We start from the raw sequence: 25,460 nt of genomic DNA on the forward strand, positions 1-25,460 counted from the left end.
TACTTTATATATTAATTTTTATTTTCTTTAAATTTATTCATAGAGCAAATGGAGGTTTACATAATACAAATACAGCTACAGGCAAATTATACCCAAACATAAAGCAATATCGTACAGATATTTCACAGGAATGACCCCACAACATAAAAACAATTAACTGTTGTGCACTGTTTGAAGTAGCACTGAGCTGGGCGTGCTCTTTGGTACTGCCAGTTGTTTTGTATGCCTGGCCCTCTGTGTGTCTGATGGGCTTGCAGAGAAAGGAAGAGATCTAGCCCTGAGGGAGGAAGAAGCTATGGCCAAACTCTTGAGTTGCAAGCAATGTGTTTGAAGTTCTTTGTTCCTCTGGCTGCTGATGTTTCACAGTTCAAACAGTTGCTTCTTTACCACCCCATCATGCAAAGGGCTCAAGGCCTCATGGAGGTGAGCAAAGTTTGCAGGAACCCAAATATAAACATGGAGGACCCTGAGGTAGGTCTGAGAGGGGAGCGACACTGGGGAGTAGCTGATGATTTGGAAAAAAGATTCAGTGCATGTTCCCTGGCTTCCCTTCATCTCCAGGTACAGGTACTCACTAGCCCTTGTGGTTCCTCAGTTCACTGTAACCTTCGATGCCTTTGCTGGAGCAGATTGCTAGCTTGGGGGACCCTCCACATCAATTTAGCAGTTAGTGCTGCTTTAGAAATGAGCTGCAAACATAACACAGCAGAAAGCAACGCAGTAGGGAAAGATTGGGCCCAAGGTAGTCTTGGAGCAGAGCCTGTTAGAACAGAAGGGAAATGGTATTTTTGAATTCCCAGCTCCAAATCAAAGCTGGAATCACTCTGCACATTAAGTTGATTTGGGAGCTTGGTGTGAGAAGGTCCTGTCACAAAGCAAAATTAGCATCATGAGCTGAGACAGATGGTGACTGACACAGGAGCCATTGCCTATGCCCGCTGGCAAAATCCTGCTCTGTAGCCCCATCCACGGCAAAGCTGGTGCTGCTCCCTTCTCCCAACTCAACTAACAAAACCAGTATGAGTTGTGCAAGGAGAGACGGTATGATCCCTTAGGCAAAGCCTGACTTTTACTTTGTGAAGGGAACAAACCAACAGGATAAAGAATAAGAGGTGGAAAAGTTTGAAATTTTAGTTTGAAATTTCCTTAGCTTGGCATTTCCTTATCTAATGGTGAATCCTAGAGCTGTTGAGTGCTGCTCCACTTCATTCTCCATTGAATCTGGGGTTCACGACTGTGGTGGTAGCACTTTTGAACAGAGGGTTATCGGCCTGGAGAGAGAGAGAGAGATCAGCAGTGCACGTCATGATGCTGTATTGGATTTCTGCTGCAGTCTTGGCTGTATAACTGTCCAAACAAGTGTTAGTGCCCCCCCCGCCCCCCGCCTTCAAATGGTGCAGCTAGTGTTGGCAGAAGAACCCATGGCTGCTCTAGCACCCTGCAAGACCCAAGCAGCCCACAAAGCCTGGGTGGCACCAAAGGCTCCGGTCAGCAAAGCTCTGCATGTTGTCAGGCAGTGGTTGCCTTCAGAGAGGATGTTCCCTTTGGTTCTGACCTCCTGGGTCCTCCTTTCAGCCCGGCTGCTGCCATCGTGCATTCCCAGTGTGGTGCCTTCCCTGCCTACAGGGATTTCTCTGGTTTCTCTAGCACGTTCCTCTATTTTCTCCAGCTGCACTGCTATGGCAGGGTGCTGAGATGAGCTCACCGGGGCCCACCTGTGTCACATGTCCTCATGTCAGTGACATGTTATGCCCTGGTTGATAGGGTGCTGGGCTGCACCTAACAGGACCCAGCTCAGGTGAAGGCAGGGAGAGCAGGAGAGCAACTCTACAAGTGGGGAGAGAGTCTTTGTTGTGAATTGTACCCCATTACCAGAAAAGAGGTCTCTTACATCGTTCCACTTGGCTTTGGACTTTTCCTTCTCGAACCTGCGGTACTCTCGGCGGTCAAACAGCTCCGTCAAGAGCCGCCAGATTAGCAGGAGCAGCAAACCGATGAGGGCCACGCCGGCGATGGTGCCACCCACAATCAGGGCAATGTTGGGAGGCTCCGGGCACTCTGCAGAACAAACACAGCAGCATCTCACTGCAGCCTCCTGCAAGGCCAGCTCTGCCCCCTGCAGCGCTGCTGCTCACGTCTCTGCACTGCATGGAGGACCCAGGTAGGTGCTGGCTGTGCTCAGCAGCACGTAATCTGACCTAGGCTCTTTTTGCAGTCAACAGAAGAAGAAAGGGGCTATGATCCGGGAGGGCAAAGCTGCAGGAGATTGAGCAGCAAAGCCCTAGGCACAGTCGTGGCTTTGTAGCCCTTTAGTCCCTCAGCTGAGTCCAGATTTAACTCTTTAGTTCAAAGAATAAATGTATTGCTTTTAGTGAACTGGCATAAGCTCATAGCTTGAGGAGACACAGCAGCATGTGAGCAGAGGGAACTGCATTGGTGGGGAAGAAAGGAGGACATCTGAGAACCTAGCTTGGGGGGCAGGCCCTGGCAGTCATCCATCTGGTGGGTTTCCTGACTGCTTTCATGTGCAGAGCTGTGTTTAGATGGGTGGAGGGAAGCAAGGAAGAGGTTATTTTTCACTGGCTTCTCTTTTTTTTTTTTGGTTTGCGGCAAATATACCCCTTGATGTGTCTGTAACCTGCTCTCAAGGGCAGATCATGCCTTTGGGAGGCTGGCCCTGGCAAGAACAGGTGCCTCTGTTTACCTGCCTGCAGAAGGGGATGAAGAGGAGGATTTGACTACCTTTTGCAGGATCAACAGACACAGTGTATATCTCCTCCCCATCCTCCTGGAACATGTGGAAGTTGATCCAGCAGTTCTGGGAGTCCTTCTCTCTGCACTCCCTGCTTCCTCCTTGCGGCTTTTCAGAAATATTGATGTTTCGGCAGGCTGCAGAGCAGTTCTTTTCAAATGGCCCACTAAAGAAGGCCTTGCACTCCACGCAGGAACTGGAAGACACGCACAGGCATGGTTTGTCTCTGAAGTGACAGGAGCCCCGGGAGCAGTCACTGCATGAGTGGCTGGTCACATCACTCAGGCCTGACATGAGGGGAGGCATGACAGTCAGTGGGATGGTCAGGTAGCCATAACAGGAGGCTACCTAGAACTGGAAAACAATGGATCCAGGCTCTCCCTGAGGAAGTCTGAGGGACTCAGGGTGTTGTGTGGACTGAGGGCAGTGTAGCTGGCTTCTCTTTCCCTCTACAACCATTCAGGGACCAGCTGGCCATCAACAGCACCAAACTTATCAATATAAAACCAACTATCTATCTCCTTAAGAGGGGAAGAGGTACAGCAGCAATGTCAGCCAAGATGCTGACTTCCCGGCACCAGCTCAGGGCAGGGAGGAATGTAGGATCCCTTGTCCTTGCAGACCCCCGCCCTTGCCGGCTCTGTGCGCATCACTCACATGTATCTGCCACATGGCGATGGGCAGCCAAGACATTCCTGGCAGAAGGGGGGCTGGTAGCTCCCCCTGCATTGGCACTGGTTGCAGTGGCATTTCCCACGGTTGCTGCACTCGTTCCCACGAAGGTTTAAACAGCCGTCTGTCGACTTCTTGCACTGGCATGCACTACCCTGGTAGTCAGATTTGCATTTGCACTCGCCACAGTCACAGTGCCCTCGGTCTGTGGGGAAAGTGGAAACTTTATAAAGCTGGTTTCTAGCTCTTTGCCAAACCTCACAGCTGGGGCACACCTGGAGCTGTAACCATTCACCTGGCTGAAGACCTATGTCCTGCCTGACAGTTGTGGCTGGCTGGACTCCTGCCAGTCTCAGCAACTTAAGGCCTCATCTGTTCCCCCACAAGAGAAATTCATTGAAGTATGGCATGGTCTCCAGTACTGCTCTGCAGGACTCAGAGGATCTGATCCATAGGAGAGCCAGAAGACCTCTCAAACAAAATCCTGCAGCGGCCTATAGAGAACCAGTTTGCAGGGAGCTGTCTTGTGTTGCACTGCTCTGTCAAACCTTGTGCCCTTGTGCGTGCCCCCTCCGCCCTCTCTTTCTGCATTTGGCACAGAGCACCACTTGGTCCATAAACATCATACGCGGGGACAGACTCCTTCAGAGGTGTCTTCTCTGGTGCACTGAGGATGGAGGAAAGAAAAAAAGCTAGGAGCTGGTCAGGCTTCGCCAGGTCATACCACATCCTTGCTTGGAATGACCTACTGTCTTGGGCCTAGGGCTCTCACCTTTGCCGCCACACAGGGAGCCATTGTAAAACTCGCAGTTCATGTTGTCGCATTCACAGAAGGTGCCATAGATCTGCTTGTCAGGCATGTCGCTGGTGTGGCAGAGGCACTGCCCGCACACACAGTCCCCCAGCCCCGAGCAGATGACAGAGGTGTTGTCCTTTCGGCAGCTGCCTTCCAGCTCTTTGCTGGTCTTGCCTTTGGTTTCACACTCGCAGTTCTTCCCAATGTAGCCTGAATTGCAGCTGCCACGAAAGGACAAAAGTGAATCTGGGTCAGCAGCTGCAAGAAAAGCAGCACCAGTGCCAGGAGTAAACCCACTGTGCCGAGTTCTCCAATCACTGGCCTGGCCAGTAATGCTGGTTACCAGGCATCTGCACCAACATGTGGTTTTGTACCAACTGTGTTTGAGCAGGGTGCTTAACCAGTAGGAAACCTCAGAAACGTTGTTATCTAAGCTTGTTACTTTTACAAAGCCAAATGCTTGCCCGGATATTGTTATTATATTTATAATTTCTAAACACTTGCCAGGAGGTCTGAGCGTTTCCTGAGGAAACCCAGTCTTTTCCTCTTGCAGTCTGTGAGGGGCCATGAAGTGATAATTAGCTTTGTTTAAGGACCTGCATGAATTGCAGCCCAGAAATGAGGGTGTGTTTTTTTTTTTTTTTTTAATGGAAATTTCTACAGAAAGCTGCTGCTCAATGAATGGATGCCCTTAGGAAAGCAGCAGAGACTCCACCAAAGGCAATAGCTCATAATGTCCCTTGTCACCTGGAGATTAAGCTGCTACTCTAAATAAGAAAATTGGTGCAAAACTTCAAAACTGAGCCATGACTGACTGTCTAGTGTAAACATCTCTTCTGGGCCCCCACCACATCCCATGTTCTCCAGGCACAAATGTGCTTGGCGAAATCAAGTACAGCACGCAGCTGCCCTTGCCTTGGTGCATCTGCCCTTTCCCAGAGCATCCTCAACTCTGACAGCATTTGAAATAGTATTGGGACACAGAGTTTACCTGCAAATCCCACAAATGATGCTGCCTTTCCCACTGCAGTGTTTTGGGTCAGGCTGTTCACGGCAGTTGCAGTTACAGTTGCTGTCCAGGTAAACGGTGAGGGTGTCTGTGAAGCCCAGTGGTCGGATGGTGAAGGACTGGCTTTTGATGCACTCCTTTGCTGTAACCTTAACGTTGAAGATGATCTAGAAGATGCAGAGTGAAAAAGGAAAGGGAAGCACTAAAGGTCGTCAGGTAGCTTCAGTAATTAGAGGAGCAGTATCGGCACACATGTCCAGCGCACGCCGGAGTAATGGAGGATCCTGCAGTCCCACGGCTCTGGGCAAGCCACCTCCCAAGACATCTCACCCAGAAGGACTGACAGTGGCATTTAACAGGAGCATAGGTTGTGGGGGGCCACCCCCTTCGCATTTGACCCCAGCAGCTCCTCGCAGGCAGGAAATTCCCTCCAGGAAGCGCGGGCAGTCCCAGTTTGGGCAGGTGCCACTGGCTGCTTTGGCCAGCCCAGCCAGACTGCACTGAGCTGCAGGGCTACCCTCCTACCCCAAGATGTCTGCTCCATACGTCTGTTCGTGGTGCCATTTCAGGCCTTGTTTTTGGCCAGCACTACAGCAAAATGTCTAAAGGTGAGTGGATTTGGAAATACTGAAATGCAGCATTTGGGGCACTCTTGGCCTTAAATCCACATGAATAAAAAGTATGGAGCAACAAATCGGATTTCTGCCTTTAAAAAGAGAAGATGCCAGGAGCGCTGTGGGCTCTGCAGCATTCCCAGTACCAGGGAACAGACCTCATCGTTTATCTTGACGTTGTCACACTGCCCTCTTGCTTCATCCAAGACTATCTTGTTTTTATTGCATATGGAGTCATATTTGACATCTAGGACATCTGACAGAGTGGAGTGGTCCAGAATGATTCGTGAGGACAGGTTCTGTGAAGAAGTGGTGGAGAAAATGCTGTCAGCCCAAGAAGAGATTAAGCCAAGGGAATGTGGTTTGGGGCAACTCATTCTGCCACCCAGGGGTTGCAGGTTAGTGCTTCCCTGGGGTGGGGGCAGCTCTGCCATCCCTCTGGCTTTAGGGATGGGTGGCAGGGAGCACCCAGAGCTGGGGTCTCAGCCGCGTCCTCATGGGTTGGGAAGGCAGGCAGTGGGACTGGAGATGTGGAAACCTCTTGCTTGTTTTGGGCAGAGGGACTGAGCGTGTGCTGTTCTCAAAGTCCCAGGCTCACCTGCTCTGTTCAGTGATGATGAGGATACCTGACTGGAGCTTTTCACAGCTCCAAGCCCTGTCGGACAGGCAAAGCGTGTCTTTATCCAGCACTTACATTGTAGGCCACCTGGATGAGTTCGATGACGTTGCTGGAGTCTTCGTTCAGCTCCCCCACTGCTGACTTCGGGATCATTTCACTGAGCTTCTGCCAATGGACAGCAAACACGTGAATGGTCTCCCCGTAATGCGTGACAGTGGAGCACAGAGCAGACAGTACAACTCGCGCTTGGCCCAGTGCAAGGAACCCAGTGGTGGGAGGAAATACACAGGCATTTTCGTCCTCCTGGGGGAGGATGTGAGGTACCTGGACCATTCAAAGTCTACTTACTTTATAAACATTCACCATTTTACTGGTGACTGCGAAAATGGGCTGAATGTTATTTTCGGTGAGTTTTTGGACCAGCTGGCCCACAGATGGGTAGTCCTGTGTGAGGAAAAGGATGACAGCTTTCAGTTCAGACTCTTTCATCAGCAGAACAGTGAATGTTTTTTGTTATGAGGCCCCCCTCTGTGGTCCCAGCATGGTCAAGAGTCTGTCACAGTGAGGCTGCCTGGAGGCTGTCTCAAGCCCAGCGCTTTTTAGATTCGCTATACAGACAGGAACCTTGTGGTCTCAACAACAGGCTTTTATGTGACATTTCTGTCTACAGGAAAGATGCTGGGATAAAACACAGGGGAGCTCTCTCTTGAATGCAGATATCTCTGGTTTGCTTGTATTCCCCAGGAGGCCAGTTCAAGGCTTTTGCTGATGTGGTCACTATAAGGAAGACTAAGATGGGGGGGGGGGTCCCAAACCATGATTCATCACCTGATACCCAGCAGTAAAGCAGAGGCATCAGCAGTGGGTTGCAGCGCCTCCACTCCCAGGGCCCACTATCTGTGGCCCTGCGGCCAGTTACCAGGACTTCTGCGAAAGCTGGTGACTCCTGTTGCAGATGTGACAGGCAGAGCCAGTGCCCAGGACTGGGATGGGATGCGTTGCCAACACAGGGAGAGGGTGTGGAGCCACTGAGCAGCCCCTGCAGAAGGGGCACTTTGGGCTTGCTTCTCATCCAGGGTACTTACATACTCATTGCTCTTTTTGTACATGTTATTCTCCAAATGGCACTTGCCATCGTTGGGGGTGAGGATGGCCCCGAGTTTGCCATCACCGGCGAAGTGGAAGCCGTCATCAGTAGCATACACCAGCAAGCGGGTCACGTTACGCCAGCCGATCAAGTCCTGAAAGCAGCACGGACAGCGCTCAGACACGTGCCTGAATAGAGGCTGGGGGAAGACAGGGCCAGCCAGGCATGGCGTAGCCTCAGGCTTCATCCCTGGCTGACGTGAATGCACATCCTTTTCCAAAGCACAGTAAATCCTCACATCAGCCACGTGTGCAGCTGGAGGCAGACGGGCCAGAGGAGGCAGGTGACAGGTTAGAGACAGAGGCTCTGGGGTTCAGAGGTTCTCTCTGTATCCCCCTGTTATCACCTGCTCTATTGCTGAATTGGGATTTTTACATGGATTACAGGCCTGAAAATATGATGGGCCTCCAGAGTCTACCTGGAGAGAAACAGAGCCAACTCCTGATGGGCAGGCCTTGAAATAGAGTTAAGCGTCCCTCGTGTCTGTCGAGCAGTTACGCTAGCAGTAAAAAGGGTTCAGGGCAGCCCTGGTAATGGCACCAAGGAAAGGACTCACCCCACACACTGCTGCCTGCATCATTGCATCCAGACCCCCTTCCGGGGCATCCAGGTTCCCAGAGATGAACTGCTTCCCCACTTCGCTCTCAAACTTTTCAGCATCGTCGGTCAGCGAGAGGATGTGCTTGAAGGCAAAGGGAGGCTGGCAGTTCTTGTCTTTGTTTGGACAGGGGTTCTGCAGCTTCTCCGGGTGTGTGTTCACAAAGGGCAGCACTGTCTTATCCACAAAGGAGCCAAATCCTAGGGTGTTCAGGACCAGCAGTGTTAGGGGGAGAGGTGGGTGGAGGCTGGTGCATGTCCCTGCGGGGCAGGGCAGTGCAGGCCACCTGTTGGCTCCAATGCAGAGAGCTGGGTATATGTCCACACACAGTTCCCAAATGGCCCATCCCTTGCCCTGGTGGACCCTCCAGCCTGGTGGCGGACAGGTTATGCTGCCCACTGCCTGGGTCCTGCTCTGCCCCTGCGCTCCCCTCTGTTCTTGTGGTTCTTCCTGGTGAAAAGGAGACCATGCCAGGGCCTCGTGCTGAGGAAACACTCACCTATGCGGCGAGAGGAGGTGGTGTTTTCCAGTGCTCTGAGCAGTTCCCCTCCCAGCTTCTTCACCTTCTCCAGGTCATCCAGCATGGAGTAGGAGAGGTCCATGAGGTAGTAGAGATCAATGGGGTAACCCATAGCACGACGAAACTTCACCTTGAATGTAGCAGGCTGGCCTGCGGGACAGAGACACCACAGCCCCAACACCAGGGTCAGACACTCCACTGTGTCTCACATCTCGCCCCCATCTCACACCCCTCCTTGGATACTCCCGTCTTTAGGAGGAAATCAGGATGAAGCATGGCCTGTGGCATGCTGCTGTGTCCCCACGCACCTGGGAAGGCAGCTCTGCTGCTGGGGAAGCCCACTCTCTCATCTACCCTCTCTCAGGAAGGTTTTCCCATCTCCCCTGCATTGCACCTTGTTGAGGATGGCTGCCTTTTTGACTCCTCTGCCTGCTGATCTCCTCTGCCAAACAGCTCTCCGCTCCTGTACTGTTCTCTTCTCCCTCCTGTTCCCATCAGCCTTCTCTGTGGCTCTTATCTGGCTCTTCCTCCCCCCTGCAAATTCCCACTGTCTTCATCAGTGGCCATTTCTCTCCTGCCTGTGGAGCAGTCCAGTAGCAGACCAGAGGCTGCCATGCTTGGGTTAAGGGGTGGTGTGAACACAGGCACCCCCCCCCCCCCCACCATGCGCTGTCCATCTGTGCTCCCTGTGCCCCCAGGCTTGTTCCCAGCTGCTTAGTCCCCAGGGCACTGGGTTAGGGTGCCCAAAGAGCAAATTCAGATAAAGTGACCATGGCTTCTGTGCTGGGACCCATCAGCTGCAGGGTGTCTCACCAGCACCCTTCAGCCCAGGCAGGTTTGCTCTCCTGCTTACCCAGCTCGCACATCCCTCTTCTGTGCTGCTTCCACTCCTGCCTGGCTCCATGTTACCTGCCAGCCCCTGTCATCCAGCCTCCCTGGGGACCTGACTTACCTTGGCTGCCCCAACTCTAGTCCTTTCTGCCACCCGTCCACGTGCTCTCTCTCTTTCAGAGCTTCACCTAGTTGATGCCTTGACTCCCCTAGCAAACTCTGGCCTGCCACCTCTCCCCAGCTGCAGCTTGCCAGCACGTGGCCCCAGCCAGACCAACCCCCTCTCCTACACCCCTGTCTCTCCCTGCTCTGTTCAGCCAACTTCCTAGCTCAGCACTTCTATCGCTCTGGCTCTACAGTTGCTGCCTGTAACCCAGCACTCGTTTGCCCTCTCAGCTTCTGCTCACAGGACCCTGCCCATTTCTTCTGAAAGAAACCCGCCTTCCTCCTCCCGCAGCCCTCTCCTCCTACTGCAGTGGCAGAGCTGTCTTGCCTGGGATCTCCTGATTCCCTGCTGGGGTCTGCAGGGCGTTATTCCCTTCTGGTGGCCTTGCACCCCCCTCCCACCGCACAGAAGAACCACTCTGGAGCCTGCCGAAGACCACAACTTGCCTCTCTGCTTGTGCCCCCTTATCTCCAAATGCACTGTGTCTATGGCCCACTTCTGCACTAGACCGCCACGATCTTGGCTCTCTTGCACTGCTCTCAAACTACCTCCTAGATTACGCTAAGAGCAGGTTTATCCATCCTTGTCCTCCCTGAGTTGTCACTAGTCACCTCCTCACCCATGCCTTTCTTCTGGGGCTCTTGCCTTCCCTGAGATCTCATGTCTCTCTCTCCGCTCTTGCTTCCTCCTCTCCCCTCTATAGTTTGTATCAAGTGATCTTCCCCACCCACACAAATTCAGTCACTGTTTTGAGGAGGACAACAACTCCTCGGTCTGTTCCTGCACTTAACCTTTTCTCAGCCTAGGAGTGGTCACTAAGTTCCCCTGCACTGATGAGCTCTTGATATCAGCCTCTTCAGTTTTGGGTGAGTAACATATGCAACCACAACTAGCCAGCTCTGGTTGCTACCCAGCCAAGACTGAGGGATGAACTGAAAGATCATTATGGATGCCAGGCAAACCATACCTATCCTTAATTTCAGGTGCACCTCTTGGGGAGTGAGTTGTATCTTGTTGCTTAAGGCACTGTCTTTTGTTTTCTTAGTTTCACTGACTGGAAACTCAATGTCGCTCTGTGGGCATCCCTTCTGCTCCAGCTGCTGTATGGTGTCGCAGCGGATAGAGTCTGGTTCTCCGGCTTTGGTGAAATTCTGTATGTTGCAAAATCAACAGGAAAAATCAGAGGAGTGGGAGGAAAACAGACATGTTACAAGAGGCTCCAGCTCCCAAACTAGGTCTGCTACGGCTGAGTTACTGATGGAGAAAGCAAGGTTGAAGAGGTCCTGCCTGCCAGACCCATCTTTGCCTCATCTACCAGGTAGGGCATGAAACACCATTTTACTTTTGCAGAGCAGGTGAGCAAGTGATAGGCAGAGGACAGATGGCTGCTCGTACTGCCTACCAAACGGTCATGGGGGCTGGCTGTGACATGGGCACAGGGGCCACAGTCTCCCTCCTTTGCAGCTTGCTGAGCCTTGGGTCATTCCCAGCACTCCCTCCCTCTGGACCTAAGACAAGATGGGAGAGATGGGAAAGACTGGCCCACTGCCACCGGCAGGGCTGTGCCCCTACAGTTCCTCTGCCCCAGTGCAGGATGGTGGGACGCACCCTAGGATGCCATCTTCCGCCTTGACCAAAGGGCACGGCCCTGTTAGTGGAGCAGGCAGGGTAGCTACCCCGCTGTTAGCTGCCCACTGGAGGCTGATGGCATGAGAAGATATGCAGACCTACCGGCTTCTTGCACCAGGCACAGCCAGGGCCAGACTGGATGCAGTCCTTGCACGTTCCCACCTTGATCTTGGGGCACTCCATGGCAAAAGCTGAAATGGAAAGAAAACAAAGATGGCTTGCTGGGGCACCCCTAGAGAGACCCGGTCTACAGTGGTGGTAGCCACAGGGTGCTCTGACATCCAGCATGAGGCAGCCACGTTGTCCTGCTGGCCTGAGCTCGCTCTGCCTATACCCCCTCCCCAAGACCTTGCAGCAGGCCGTGTGAGTCCCGGCAGAGCCCTTGCCAGCTCTGCTGTCCCTTGGCATCTGAAGGGCAAAATGCCACCTTCTGGCCTAGCAACGCAGCCACTGGCACGACACTGCGGGCTGTGCGCATCCCACCAGCTGCCCCAGAGCGCGAGGGGCCAGCAAGCTGGAAGCAGGGCCGCTTGCCTGCTGGCTGTGCCCTGGGAGCAGCTGGGCTGGCTCAAGTTAACTCCTACCCCCTTGGGAGCTGCCACACGCGGGATGCTGGAAACTGTAGGGCTGACCCTGCTCAGCACTCAGTGTCACGTTCACACCGTTGTCTTTGGGTTTCTCCCCCTCTGCTGATGTTTCACCTCCCACATAATGTGCCGGGAGGGAAGACTGCAAGGAAGGCCAGGTAGGACTCACCTGTGGTCAACAGCAGCAGGACCCAGGTCACCACCAGCAGCTGGAGGTAGCAGTCACGGGGCATTTTCTGCAAAACAAAAAGCATCCCTGTGACAGCGCAGCACATGGGAGCTGCAGGGGAGGGAGCTCTCAAAACCCTATAGAAAAATGGCTGAAAAGGAATGTTCTCCCTTCCCTGTGGTTATGCTCATGCTGGGTGGATGCACCCTTCCTGGGCTTGCAAAAACCCAGTTGTCTCACTGTGGGGAAGGTGCCTGAGGCTATGACACCGCAGCAGCCTGGAGCTGAGCCCAAGTGAGTCAGCCCACCAGGACCAGCGCAGCGACCGCAGCTTGTGCAAAGAGCCAGTTCTTGCTCCTGGTGGGACTTTGCAAAGTGCCTGATGGAGCAGGAGGCCCAAGAGCCCCACCGAAGCACTTTGGAGAGCCTAGTCTGCACCGCTGGGCAGACTCCCAGATCCTAGACGGCCCTCCTGTCCACCCTGCTATTCCTGCAGGTCTCAATGCCATCTGAATGATGTTGCCCAGGCATGACTTCTATAAAAGATATAAGACTTGTATAAAAGATAAAAGATCCAGTTTGGCTTCTTTAGTTACTTGTCCGAGGTCTCTCTCGTTTGCTGGTAACCATAAAACCCCTGAAGGGGTGACGCTGGAAGCCAGGGCAGCGTACTGGGGAAATGCCACTTGTCCCTCAGCTGCTACTGGGCAGAGACGGGGGTTCATGGCTGAATGGGTGTGTGTGGGTGACTCAGGGTGGCAGCGCTCATGCTCTTACACAAATAAGCTGATCTGCAGTTAAATATAGCTTTTAAACTAAATGTGGAAGTCAGTAAAGCAGGAACATACACTGTATCAGTACACATTTAGTTAAACTGCTGTATAACTTGATGTACTATTTATCCAGGCTTTTTATACAACATACATGTACCCACATATATAAATTCATGTAATAAATAATTAATATAATTATTTACTAAATAATATATTAGTATATTATATATAGAAATGTTGGAAAATGTCCAATGACACATTTAGGTTTTACTAGATGAGCATTTTTTCAGCTTCTGTGGGCAGAAGCTATATTCGAGTGGAAACTGGAATCAAAATGAACAACAACAGCATTTCTATTAGTTACCTAGCAATGTATGCTAGGTAAATGGAGAAAAGTGTATTAATATACACCCCCACCCCCCTTTCACACTACTGCCTGATTTAACTTTAAATGAGCTGAACTAGTCAAAAAAGCTAAAATGATAGAAATACTCTCTCTTCCCCTACAGAAAATCTTGCTGCGCTGAAGGATGGGTGACACGTGGGTGATCTGGATTCAGCCCTGAGACTTCTGCCGGGACGTTGCCTGTGCACACGTGATGGCTTCCACAGTAAGCAGAAATTGCTTGGATGTTATTTTTACATGTAATGTGAGTGGTTGTAATGGTTTATAGTAAAATTTAGGCCCTAACTTAAATCATTGATGTTTTTGTCTTAGCCGCTGTCATTTCAAAATGGAAACGGGCTTAAGAGTTGATATGGGTGACTCTGGCAGCCCAGTGCCTGGCTCCGACTGTGCATGTCCCCGTCCATGCACCCTCTCCCTCGGCACATGCACCCAGCGGAGCAGCGGGGGCAGCTGGCGGCACACGTGGTTTTCTCCGTGCTCCCGCACTCGCTTGCACCGTGAGCGCCCTGCTCCCTTTAGGCACCCTCCATGCCCCAGTGTGCTGTCGAGCAGCCCCCTCCCAGCTCCCACTAGGGCCAAAATGGGCTTTGAAAACAGCAAACGCTATCCCCAGGAATGGCTGCTGGCGTCACGCGACGTCTGAGCTGTGGGCTATGCCTGAGGAAGAAGAGGAATCAAAAGACACTGGCACCAATGCTGGTGATTCCCCCAGGGGGTGTGAGGCTGCCGCTGCGTCTATGCGGTGGTACCGCCAGGCTGTCTCTAGGTGCAGCCATTCCTCCTGCCGGAGGCCTCCGTGCCGCCCCGCGGCTGCGACTTCCTGCGCTGAGGTCGTGCTCAGCGCTTGCAGCACCACACGGGCTACACTGCAAAAATCTGATGCAGGGCATCTAAACAGGGCGGCATTTCCCTGCCTGGAAGAGGAACTCCTCTCCCCTGGCCGCCCTTCCGCAGGCGCTGCAAGCGCTCCCCCGCCGCATGGCTGTCGGTGGAAGAAGGGCCGTGGGGGGGTCCTGGGGAGGAAAACTGGGGTCCGGCTGGCCGTGACCCAGGTGCAGGCAGCTCCAGAAGAGTCTCATCCCCGGGGAGAGACCAGGGGCAGAGCTGGTGGGGAAGTGTCAAACTATTCTTGCTGAAGGAAATGATGCAGTTTCGAGTCCAGATTGAGAAACTTTGCATGTGTACTTTCTTTCTTGTCTTGTGTTTTTTCCAAGGTCAGATTTCACTAGGTTTGCACCCCTCCCTCCAACTCTCCTCTCCTAGAAAGGGGTACCCCCCGCCCCCAAAACAAACATGGAAGGAAGCATGAAGGGAGCACGGGTTCCCAGCCGTCCTGAAAGTTTCCTTGTTCTTATTAGGGCATAGGAACCTCCATGTGTCTCTGACCCTGGTCCTCTCCTGTCAGAGAGGTTCAGTAGCCTTCCTTGTGCAATACTTGCCACATCGCCCTGGTGAGAGCTACAGGGGTGACTGCAGGCAGACATACCCACGGATGCTGCAACTACTGGCTGTGGCCTTTGCCAGGACCTGCCAGGGGCTGGCTGCAGCTGGCACAGGACAGGAGGATCTCTAACTGCATTGTGTAGGGTTCAGCTTTCCAGGGTGGCGAGTAACAGGCTGGCTCTTGCACAAGAGCGCAGGGCAAGGAGGAAGGCCTGGGTGTTGGCATCAGACCTGTATCATGCTCTGCTCCGGGTGGGGGGAGGCCAGGACGTGATGCTGTGGGTGCAGGGTTTTGACCCAGGGGCTGCGGAGGTGATTGCACAGATCCTACAAGTGTGCAAGGAAGGACTCCTAGCACGTCCCCCAGTGCCCCTCAACCACTTGCTATCCTGAAGCCACCACTCCTACTGTTGTGCTAGTGTTTCAAAACATGATAGAGATCTTGTTCTTCACAAACATTTTCCTAGTGCAAGTTGTACTAGATGCTCACACTGTTCACTTCTTGCCCTAAGAGACACGTCTCCTGAGCCTAGAAACTAATGTTATCCATACAGGTGGCTAAATTGTTTCCGGGGATCACCAAAACCGCTGGTTGGAAAGTAAGCAGAATGCTGCGTCCCAGGCTGTGTTGGAGGACATGGTGGAGGTCTGTTGCTCCCATTTGTAATGTGCTAAGGCAGGAGCAAGTTGGATTTTAAAATCGTGTTGGCTGGGCTCTCAGGCTAATATGAGCCTGCACCTTTCCTAACACGGCCACCTTAGCCTGCATAAGGAACAGTGTTTTTTACGATGGTGTTGGTAAAATGACACTCATTAACACTGTTGTGTCTTGTAAGGGCTTCCTCCCAGCATAGCCAAGGAGCAGAGTTGTGTCCCAGCGGAGCTGTGTCCATCCTTACAGCATGGACTCACATAGGGAAGTAAGAAAAGAGGAATTTGTTGGAAAAAGGAATAAAAAAGCATAAAAGAACCATGAACGTAGCCCTTTTTAGAAATATTAGACACAGCATGAGAAAAACAGGCCATAGGTTTTGAAATAGCTCTTACGTTGCCCTGAGCCACAAACACTCCCTTGGCTCCCTGCAGACTTTGACCGCCCTACCCTGTGACTCTGCCAAACAGAGGGCCAAGCTTAACAGCTACCAAACTTAACAGCTCTGAATAAAAGGGAAATGAGAAAACAAGAGAAACCTTCGAAAGGCATTAAGGCCAAACCAGTATATATTGCTGCTCAGATCCGTTTCCGAGGCATAATGATTTTTTTTTTTTTAGCTCATTGACCACTATAAGATACCAGACATATTAATAATATTGCAGATCAGGAACGACACTGGTCAACTGTAGAGCATCTTCCTTGAGAATGGTCTGTTTTTCCTCCTGAGGGTGGAGAGAAGAACAGTTGCACTCTGAGCTAGAGGAATCCAGTGAAAAGGGAGGGAGGGAGCTAGATAGGTGTCATTTTCTCTGACAAAGTGAGGTTTGTAAAGTGACATTTGATGCCCAGCTGTGTGACCTTGCAGGCGTGACAGGACCCTTCTGGCCCATTAGCAAACCTGTCTTCTCTAGCACTGGCTGGTTTCCAACATTGGTCAAGATGTAAAGACTGGCAGCCATAGGAAGCCCACCCTGTCCTAGAGCCAACCTCTCCCAGCAGCGCCAGGGGACACAGCCCAGCTGCCACAACCTACAAGGGCACAGCCCAGCCTCTCGTGGCTAAACAGAGCCCCCTCTTTCAGAGACATCTTCTGGGGACCCAGCTCTTCACATCATCCATCACATCCTTTGGTCAGTTTTTAAGGGCCTCGTCTATCTTCACAGTTGAAAAGTCCTACTATCCTCTAGTCTGCATGGGTCTGGCTCCAGCTCCAGCCAGTACATCTAGATCACTGAAAAAACTCAGAGATCAAAACTCGCTTGCCTCTGTAGATCCTTGCAGGTTACAATCTAAGCACCACCTCATCATCTCCTTTAACTGAAAGGCTGAACAGCCTCAGTCTCCCACTGTAATGTTTTCCAGTAACTACTGTAAGTCTTTTCCAGTGCTGGACTGGACGGTTAGAAGACCATCCGGAGCTGACAATGAACTTAGTCTTGTGAAAAATAAGTCTTGTGAAGCAAATAGGCACTGCTGTCATCCCAGTCCTGCTGGCATCCATGCTGCCCTGCTGCTGCACAGGGCACCCATGGGGCCAGAGAGCCAAGAGTAGAAAGGGCCTGGCCCCATGGGCTCCTGCCTGGCCTATGCAAGTAGCAAGTCTTTGGCTCTCCTCTGAGTTACTGGTTTCCCAAAATGGGAAGCATGGGGCCTAGTCCTAAGAGAGGAACTTGTGTTTAGCTATTTTAAACATCATGGTAAGGTGTGAACTGAGCCCATGTTACAGCATGCTCTTTGTCATTTGGTGGACATGATTGGCACTTGGGGTTATTAGCTGGCCCGACACATTTGTATCACCTTCAGATTCTGCCAGCACTGTCTAAGCGTATAGAAAACGGGTAAAAGCTCTTAAAGCAGGGTGGAGAGCAGGTCCGTGCTGGACCCACTCTCTCCAGGGTACAATGCACTGAGCACTGACTTTAATCACTCATTTTTTAAGGCTGGCTGTTTGTGATGGGGGGTGAGTATGGGCAGCACTGTATATGCAGCCTGGGCACTCTGAATACTCCTCTTCGGCATGGTTACCTTCACCAGCCAGACTTGGGAGATCCTCCAGCAGCAACATCACATTTCTTGGTGAGACCTGCTTTCTGTACAACTATATTTATTATTCTGTTTACTGTATTTATGGTTTTAATTTGTTAATGATTGTTCCTTGTATGTGCTTTGCCATGAGTTTCTCCTGGACTAATTTCAGGGTCACTGCCTGGGAGTTTGTCAGGGCAATCATTTTTCCTCTTGACATACGAGCACAGCATCAATGTTTCTCCAATCCTCTAGTTCTTTCTTAGCTTTCCAAAACATGTGAAATACTAACAGCAGGAGCTCAGAGACACCCCACCCAGGTTTTTTAAGAATATTGAGTGCAAGTGATGTGGTTCTGCTAATTTAGAAAAGCACTTGCTGATTAACACCTGTAGTTCCCCTGCCAGAGAAAGCTCCTCAGCCCTCCAGTAAGCCACAGCTGCTTCTTTCGAGGTCTGGAAGACAAATGTTTATTTCTTTGCTCTTTCCTGCAGTATTAACGGCAAATTTACCCTCTCCACCTTCATAAATACCACTGGTAGAGATGTTTTCTGGTACAAAGGCACTGACATACAGTGGGAAAAGGCATTTTCCACAACTCAGCAGTCAACAGTTAAGTAGAAGTATCCTGGGCCTGGGGATGCAGAGAGTTGTGACGCTGTATTGCTGCAAAACCCTACAAGCAATGAGAGGAGGACTCAGGACCAGGAAAGCAGTTTCTCTCCAGGTAGGAGCTACAGGTGCTGAGAGGAGGAAAGAGCAAAGTTTCTCTTAGAGTCTCTCCCTCCCTTGTTTCCTGTAGCGATCACGATTGACACCCTAAATGTGCCTATAACAGGCTCCATCACTTCTACAAGCTATTGCTCAGAGTTGTGTGCTGCTGCTGAGCTGGCTCTTTTCTTTGTTTCCACAGGTTAAATGCTATTTTAAAAGGTGAAGTAAAGGCCTGTGTGTGTTCTCCTGCTATTTTTTCCCATGTGTAAAGCTGACCTAGCTCTTGGGGAGTAGAGCTGCTGCAAGATGAAGGTTATCTGTCCTCCAAGGAGGATGTAGGTGGGTGCCTGGGGGAGGGTGATAGGGCTGGGAGCTGCCCTATAAAGATGTGGGAGACTTGAAGACCTCTCTTCAGGCAAAAGGATTCAGCTAGATGAGCTCAGGACTGTAACCCTCAGGTCTGGCTGCTCTGTAGAGGTAGGTAATACAGTAGGTGTAAAAGAAAAAATGTTCTTTGCTCATGAGTTATCCCCTACCAGGATTCACAGTGGTTGTCTCTCTCTCCTGCTTCTTATTGGGACACCTAATGCTAGCTTCCTCCCTCAGATGGAGGACCGAGTCTATAGCTGTACAGAGGTATGTTTGCCTTGACTTGCACAAGCCTTGAGCTTCTCTTAGAGGCAAGGATTAAAAAAATCTGCTTGCTCAGATTGTGGGGACTACCCGTGGTCTGGGTGAACTCTTCCAGTCCCTCGTCCCAGGACTTCTAAGTATTTAATTCCTGCTGCAGTGCCAAAGCATATAGCAGTGGTGAGGTGGACTAAGACCCTGCGAGCACCTCACGCTTGGATCTTGATTTACCATGCTGGAGGCTCTAGGTTCATGGTTATAGGCTCATCTCGTAAGAGAGAACAAATATTCAATTGCAACTGAACTGAAAAACCTCCCAAAACCCACAAGTGAAATGGGAACCTCAACACATGCTCAACTGTGGCTGTAGTTGAGTTCTGTATCATAGGGTTCATTTTGAGGGTTGGATTTGGATGCCTTTGTAATCCTAAAAATGGTTTATTTTCCCCATGCAGGAAGGTATGCATACCCTGATACTAGGGGAGAACAACAGAAGAGAGCTTACCACTTCTTTTTCTTTTGCTGTGGAGGGGAATTACCCACTGTTTTGTGGGTAGATGTGTGTATATGTGATGCAGGGTGATTTTTCAAAGGGAACAAATTGGGCTTCTGCTTTTGCCTACCTCCTTACAGTGTTCAGAGAAAGGTAAAGCAGGTTTTCTGTTTGATTACCTGCATTAACAGTTCAGACACAGCCTGGCCTGGCCCCAGCAGAGTTTACTCCAGCCCCTTTGACAATCTCTCCTTTGCTCAGTCTGGCGCTTGTGCTGCACTGGCCAGTCATGGCCCTTCAGCTGCTACAAGCATCCTTTCCCTAATTCCTTGGCAGCCTCTCCCTTTGCACGTGCTCACACAGTGCTAGAGCTAAGAGGGTGTTTGGCCACAGCTGAGAAAGCTGTGGGGCATTTGCTGACCAGCGGAGCCTGCCCAGGGCCTGTGATAAGTGAGAAAGGTGCCTGGGTGCCAGGTTTGGGGGCTGCAAGCTTGTTCCCTACTCGTGGTGCTGCTGCTTGCTCTCTGCTGTGTTCCCTTCCACTGAAACACTCTTCCCCTGGATGTAGTCTGCCCATGCTTTTTCATATAAAATAAAATAAGGCTTCTTCCTAGCAGGAGGTGTTGGAGGGCAAGGTAGGGTAGTTCTGCCCTCAAAGCAGGGAGGCTGCAAATAGTCCATCCTCCTGCCCCAGTGCGAAGGAGCAGAACTGCAGCGCTTTAGGCCTGCCTTCACATTGCAACCCCTCTGTGATTAACCCCATCCACCTGAGAGTTTTTCAAAATGCAGTCCTAGCCCCAGGTTGGTGTGCAGGCAGCTGAGGAGGTGCTTGGCAGTGTTCACCAGCACCTGCAGGGGATCTAGAGCTATGTGCCAGAGTGGGGATGTGGATGCTGAGCGTGAGAGCAGCCCTGCTAAGGGGCAGCTGAAGGGACCTCCATGTGCCAGGAGGGGTGCAGGGGAAACCGGGCCTGAAAATGAGGTGGGGAAGCAACAGATAGCTCGGGGGACCCTACAGTCCTAGTGGAGATGATCACAAGTCATTTTGGCAGGGAGTGAGAGGTTGAAAAGCACAGCAGTCTCCACGGCCATTGAAGGCAAGAGGGAGACAAGCAGCATAAGAGACCAGAGAGAAACTAGATGATGGGGCAGAGGTGCACAAAACCAGCCAAATGGGTGCTGCGGGGGCAAAGCTGGGTGTTAGAGGGTAGGGGGAGAAGAAAGGTCCTTGATACAGGATCATTCAGGTGCAGGTGTTTTAAAGAGTCATGGGAAAGCTGTAGCCTGAAGCTATATAGAGGTGTTTGCGCATTCATGTCCATGTCCTCTGAGATGTCTGCCTTGCTAGCTGCAGAGGGAAAGGGGAGGTATGAGGCACAGTTTCACCCAGCTAGGGCTACAAAGGGGTTGCAGGGGGAGAAGGCTGCACCCCAGGCCTGGGGTCCTCTGTATAAACTGTTGCCTGCTGGGCTGTGAGCTCCTCATCGCCCTGGTGCCTTAGGTGGCTCCAGCTGCTGTATGTGATGGACTGGGGCGCCGCTTCGCAGGGAGCCCTTTGGAGAAGCCACCAGAGAGCTGAAGGGTATTGAACTCACGGAGCCTCTCTCGCTCGCCCATTTTCTAAGTGTGGCATGGCTCAGATGTGAAAAGGCTCTCCTAAAGGTTTTGCAAGCCAGAAGATCCAAAGACGACCACGGGGGAAGCGTATAAGGAAAGTTTGGGTGCTGCTGTCTTGCAGGCTGGTGAAGGCTGCAGGTAAGGAGTGAACCTCGTACATCCCAGCCTTTTCAGGGACGCTGGGCTCAGTGGGGCTGAGGGCAGAGTAGAGACGTGAGGTGTCTCGCCATGCACTGGGATGTCTCTGAGCCCCTGCGGTCAGGGGGATGCAAAAGGTCAGGGCAGGTTTCTTTCCAGCGGGTGCTGCACAGCACAGTGAAACGAGTCAGGATTTATAAATAGGGTGGAAGGGGAAATGTTGAGACTCATAGCAACCTCGCTGCTATAAATAATAGAGAAGTATTCAGCAGCAGAGATGGGTCTTGCAGTCTTTTAGCCACAGCTCTCCTTTGCTGCATTGCCAAATATCAATGTCATCTTGCAAAGTGGAAGGCCACAGTCTCATGCCTAGAATCTGGGGAAGTCTCTTTGAGCGCTTGTGTCATCTGCTTGTAATGGTGAGGTACTGCTAGTTGCAATGCCGATGGCCTGATGCTCTTGGGATGCTTCCTCAGTGCTCTTACATTTCCCAATGTCCCTGGCACTGTGCCACCCTACAGCCATTCTGCTGTGATGAAGATGCTGGGCATCACAAGCAGCAACTGTGCTGCTTTTCTCTCATTCTGAGTGGCCCCAGCTTCTGTGCGCTGCATGTAAAGAAGCTGTGTGACGGTATAGCGTGGAAGGAAAAGTGGATGTAGCTTTGCCTGCTGCTGTTCCTTCTTTTGCTTAGTTGTGCAATTCTGGTAAATCCCATGAAGGTGGCTAGCCAAACACAGGGTTCCCCTCTGCCCGACACACTGATATGCCAGTCCTTACAGAACATCACACAATGTGTATGTATGGATTTATACATACATACGTATGTATATAAAAGTCTGTGTGTGTGCATCCCTGTGTAGGGCCTTGCAGGGTCTGCCTGGATCACTGGTCCCATTCTCCTGCTGTCACTGATGCTGATGTCCTGTGGCACTTGTCATAGGTTAACCAGGGATATATTTACCTAAATGTGCCTTGCTGAGGCCCTGTTCCCTTCTTATAGGTAAACACAGTCGCAATGTAGACAAGTACCCTAAAGTCACAGAGGTCCTCCAAGCCACATCTGCTACTTCCTATGCTCACAACACAACCTCTGGTCCAGGCACAGGTTAGAAAAGCATGGCTATGACTGCTCAGGATCCCTCACCAAACTTCCCGCAGCAAAAAGCTGCTTGCTCTCTAGACGTGTTTGTATGAGGAGTGTTTTCCTTCTAGCAGCCCCAGAGCATTTAGGGGAATGGACTGTGGGATGAATGCTCTCCGGTGTACTTTGCAAACTTCCTGGCATGTGCCATCCCGCAGCTCTCAAGCTCGAGCCTTGGGTCGAGCCCTGCGTCATTCTGGACATTTAGGAGTGGTGGTGCCAGTTTCTCCTGTCTCCAGCTGCTTTTTGAATGATGTGAGCCTTGCAACCTCCTCCTGGCAGGCACCACCTGCCCCTTTTGGCAATGGTACTCCAAAGCAGTGGCAAGCTGGGCTGCTTGTCCCTAACCCTGTGTACATGCATGATGGAGCCTCCTGTCGGACATCAGCCCCGACCGCTGCCCTGCGGGTGCCTTGAGAGCTTGACGTCCAGACCAGGGCATGAGTCCTGAGCCACCTTCAGCTTGGGAGGCTGGAAAGAGCAAATTTCCTGAGGCTCAGTGCGAGGTGCACAGTGCTCAGCCTACACAGTTGCAGCCCGAGAGTTGCAAAGGCTGTTGGTCCACTGTGGCAGAGCTCAGCCCTGGGTAGGCAGCACTGCCCTGAAAGTTTGGGCTGTGATCGCCAGGACAGCCTGGGCAGGCTGCAGCGTGTCCCCTGTTGCATAGTGTCTTTATATCCGTATCAAATGCCATTCTGAAAATACCTGTAGAGCGATCCCAGCTCAGGGGGTCATGTGGGAATCACTGGCTACGGGTCTGTGTCATGTTGGGCAGGAGTGATGAGGTGTCACCACTGTCTCCTCCAGCCTTTTGGACAGTGAATTGAGTTATTTGTTTCTCTGAGGAAATAAGTTGTTCTGTACCATGCTCTTGTGCACCCTGGATAGAAATGTCTTGCAATAGAAATAGCCATGGGATGGAGAGGACAGACAAAGTGCAAAACCACTGAGCAAAGCAGGATGTGACAGCTATAAACGTTGCATTTCCCTACTATAGCTTTCACACACGCCTCAGAAGTCATATGCGCCTGTACGAGCAACAGGGTGAGATACCTCTGTGAATGTTCACACGTTTGCTTTTCATCCGCCTGAGAGGCGGGCGGTTGGGTCTGTGGTGTTTTCAAATGCATCGAAACCAGCAGTCAGTCTGGTCTTAAACAGTCTGACGCTAGAATTAAGAATGACTGTATATCCCAGCCTTTCCATTACACTTGGGCTATTTCCCATGTATCCTAAACTACTTCTTTGCTGTGTTAGACAGCAAACTCTTACCTACACAAAGGAGACTTTGCTCTCGCCCAGGGTTAGTTTGCCTGCAGCAGCCTGTTCATCTTCCCAGCCTCCTGCTCTTCCCTGCCTGCTCCAGGGTGCAAGTGTCTCGAGAACTGGAGGCCTTGCCCCTTCCTGCTCTGGGTTTTCAATCAGTATCAGCATATGATTCGGTGTCAGGTGAAGGGGGAGAAGAGCAAGGGCCTCATCCCCTTCTCTAGCTCTTCTTCCAGGCAAAGGTACCCAAATTCAGCAAGTCCTGACGCAATGTAAATCTGGTGGCAGGCATGGGTCCCAGCGGTACTGCCACCGACCCCTTCTTACAGCAAAGCTGGGCTCGTTCCCAGGTACAAGATGTGATGGAGAAAGGATCTGCGCCCTCAAGGGTTTAGGGCTGGGTTCTGCCCCCACCAAGCCCAGCAGCCTCCGCTCTGCCCCGGGCCCGCAAGGCGCGTAGGAACTTGGGGAATGTCCCCTTGCATGCTGACGCACCACCGTGTCGGAGGCGGTATCAAGGCTGAACTTCTCAGCAGCTGGAGCCTTGCTGCCCTCGTGCCATGCCGCTGCGCGCTGAGTCAAGGTTTAGTTCCTTGTTCCTATATGAGCTGTAACATCCTGTAGCTGCATGGGTATCTGCACGCTAGTGTAAGAGTTGGCCCAGAAGGAGGAAACGCTGGATGTTTGTTCTCCGGAACGCAGGACCCCGACAAGATGGAGCGCGCAGCACTGAGAGGGCAGCTATTGCTCACAAGTGCCCTAAAAGGAGGTTTCCCAAGCTTGGGGTGAATCCTCCTTCTATCCTCGCTGGGGGCAGAAGTAGGTCTGCTCTAAAGCCGGAGGAGCCCTCGCAGGCTGGTCTGGCACCGGTTCCTGTGCGGGCAGCTGATGTCAGCCCTCTGCTTCTGTGCCAGCTGGTGCTCCCATCCACCCCTCGCCCCAGCCCTTTCCTTGGGCCATGCTCGTGGCGGCAGCTGCGTACGCCCCATCTGCGAGTCTCCTCGGCAGCCATTTCTACTTGTGCCGAGGGATGTGATGGGGGCACCTCAGGTCAGAGCAATAGCGAGTTGTACCCTCTCTATTCTGGTTTCCAGGCCTACAGAAGGGTGATGAAGATGCTCTCTCAGGTTGGACACCACCCCCTTCCCCAATAATAATCGCCAGTTCCAGGCTTACTTCTACCTCCAAAAGCAACAGAAATTACAGACTAGTCAAGTCTGTCTTGGCAAAGGCTATGCTGGATCAACCATCACTTTGGAAGGAGTAAGGAATGAGCGCTGTGGCAATGCACTGAGCTCTGAAAAACAGCTCAGGATTCAAGTGGCTACTTCTCAAGAGATTAGATCAAGCAGTATAAAACAAATTCATTGGAAACACCACAGGTGCTTCCTTGCCCTCCACCTGCCTCCGTCCGGAAAGAAGGAATATTATATTCACCTTGCATCAAGTTGTCTCCTGGGCTCCTGTGTTTCAGGCTGCAGTAAAAGTTGGTCTTGGCTTGCTCTCAACTTCCTCCTGCTCGGCTGGAAAAAGAGGTCAGTCATCGGGAGCTCTGCAACACGCTTTAATCTTTTCTTCCTATTTCTGTTATACAATTGGTTGGTGTCAGAAAGGAGGAAGTCAGAGTAGTGGCTGTGGGCGGGTCCAAAAAAAAAAAAAAAAAAACCCCAAAACCAACCAGCCCAACTTACCCTAGCCGAAGCCGTTTGCCCCTGCCTTCCAGTGCTATCTGTTGGGTGGTTTCAGCAGTAGATACCACGATGCTTCAGCCCACTCTGGAGTATTTGGTCTCATCCTCACCAGGCAGGGCTGCTGGGGCTGGAGGCTGGGTGAACCCCCTGCACAGCGGCCGCAGAGCATCCTGCCCTGTGGGGCCAGGTGTTATCCTCCTCCTGGACCGCACACTGCACCCAGGAAGAGTCCTCTTTGCTGCAGCCATCACCCCTTGTAGACGGGTGCCATGCAGGGTGCAGCCGTGCTGGTCACTGGCTGGCGTAGCGGGAGCCTTCTGCATAGCGTCACCTCCAGCTGGCTAAGGAAAGGG

The 25,460-nt window shown here is 51.8% G+C and overlaps 1 protein-coding gene across 1 annotated transcript; it reads right to left on the minus strand.

The window, feature by feature from the left end:
• Nucleotides 1–25,012, minus strand: ITGB2 (integrin subunit beta 2). The gene is made up of 16 exons (XM_009671787.2): nt 24,854–25,012; nt 12,110–12,176; nt 11,456–11,544; nt 10,692–10,875; nt 8,707–8,877; nt 8,166–8,407; nt 7,548–7,703; nt 6,811–6,906; nt 6,538–6,627; nt 6,002–6,142; nt 5,212–5,396; nt 4,197–4,441; nt 3,410–3,629; nt 2,743–2,948; nt 1,892–2,058; nt 1–1,271 (listed from the first exon to the last, which is right to left on the minus strand). The coding sequence occupies exons 2-16, from the start codon at nt 12,171–12,173 to the stop codon at nt 1,206–1,208; spliced, it is 2,322 nt and encodes a 773-aa protein (XP_009670082.1). The 5' UTR covers nt 12,174–12,176; nt 24,854–25,012; the 3' UTR covers nt 1–1,205.
• Between the last annotated feature and the right edge of the window lie 448 nt (nt 25,013–25,460).

The sequence above is a fragment of the Struthio camelus genome, chromosome 6 (genome assembly GCF_040807025.1).
Source record: "Struthio camelus isolate bStrCam1 chromosome 6, bStrCam1.hap1, whole genome shotgun sequence".
Lineage (NCBI taxonomy): Eukaryota > Metazoa > Chordata > Aves > Struthioniformes > Struthionidae > Struthio > Struthio camelus.

Excerpts from the sequence above, each read along its gene's own strand:
- ITGB2 (XM_009671787.2), bottom strand. The coding sequence starts at position 12,173 with ATGCCCCGTGACTGCTACCTCCAGCTGCTGGTGGTGACCTGGGTCCTG. Across the intron at positions 10,876-11,455 it reads GTGCCTGGTGCAAGAAGCCG|AATTTCACCAAAGCCGGAGA; the intron begins GTAGGTCTGCAT and ends TGCAACATACAG. Across the intron at positions 6,143-6,537 it reads TCATCCAGGTGGCCTACAAT|AACCTGTCCTCACGAATCAT; the intron begins GTAAGTGCTGGA and ends ACTTCTTCACAG.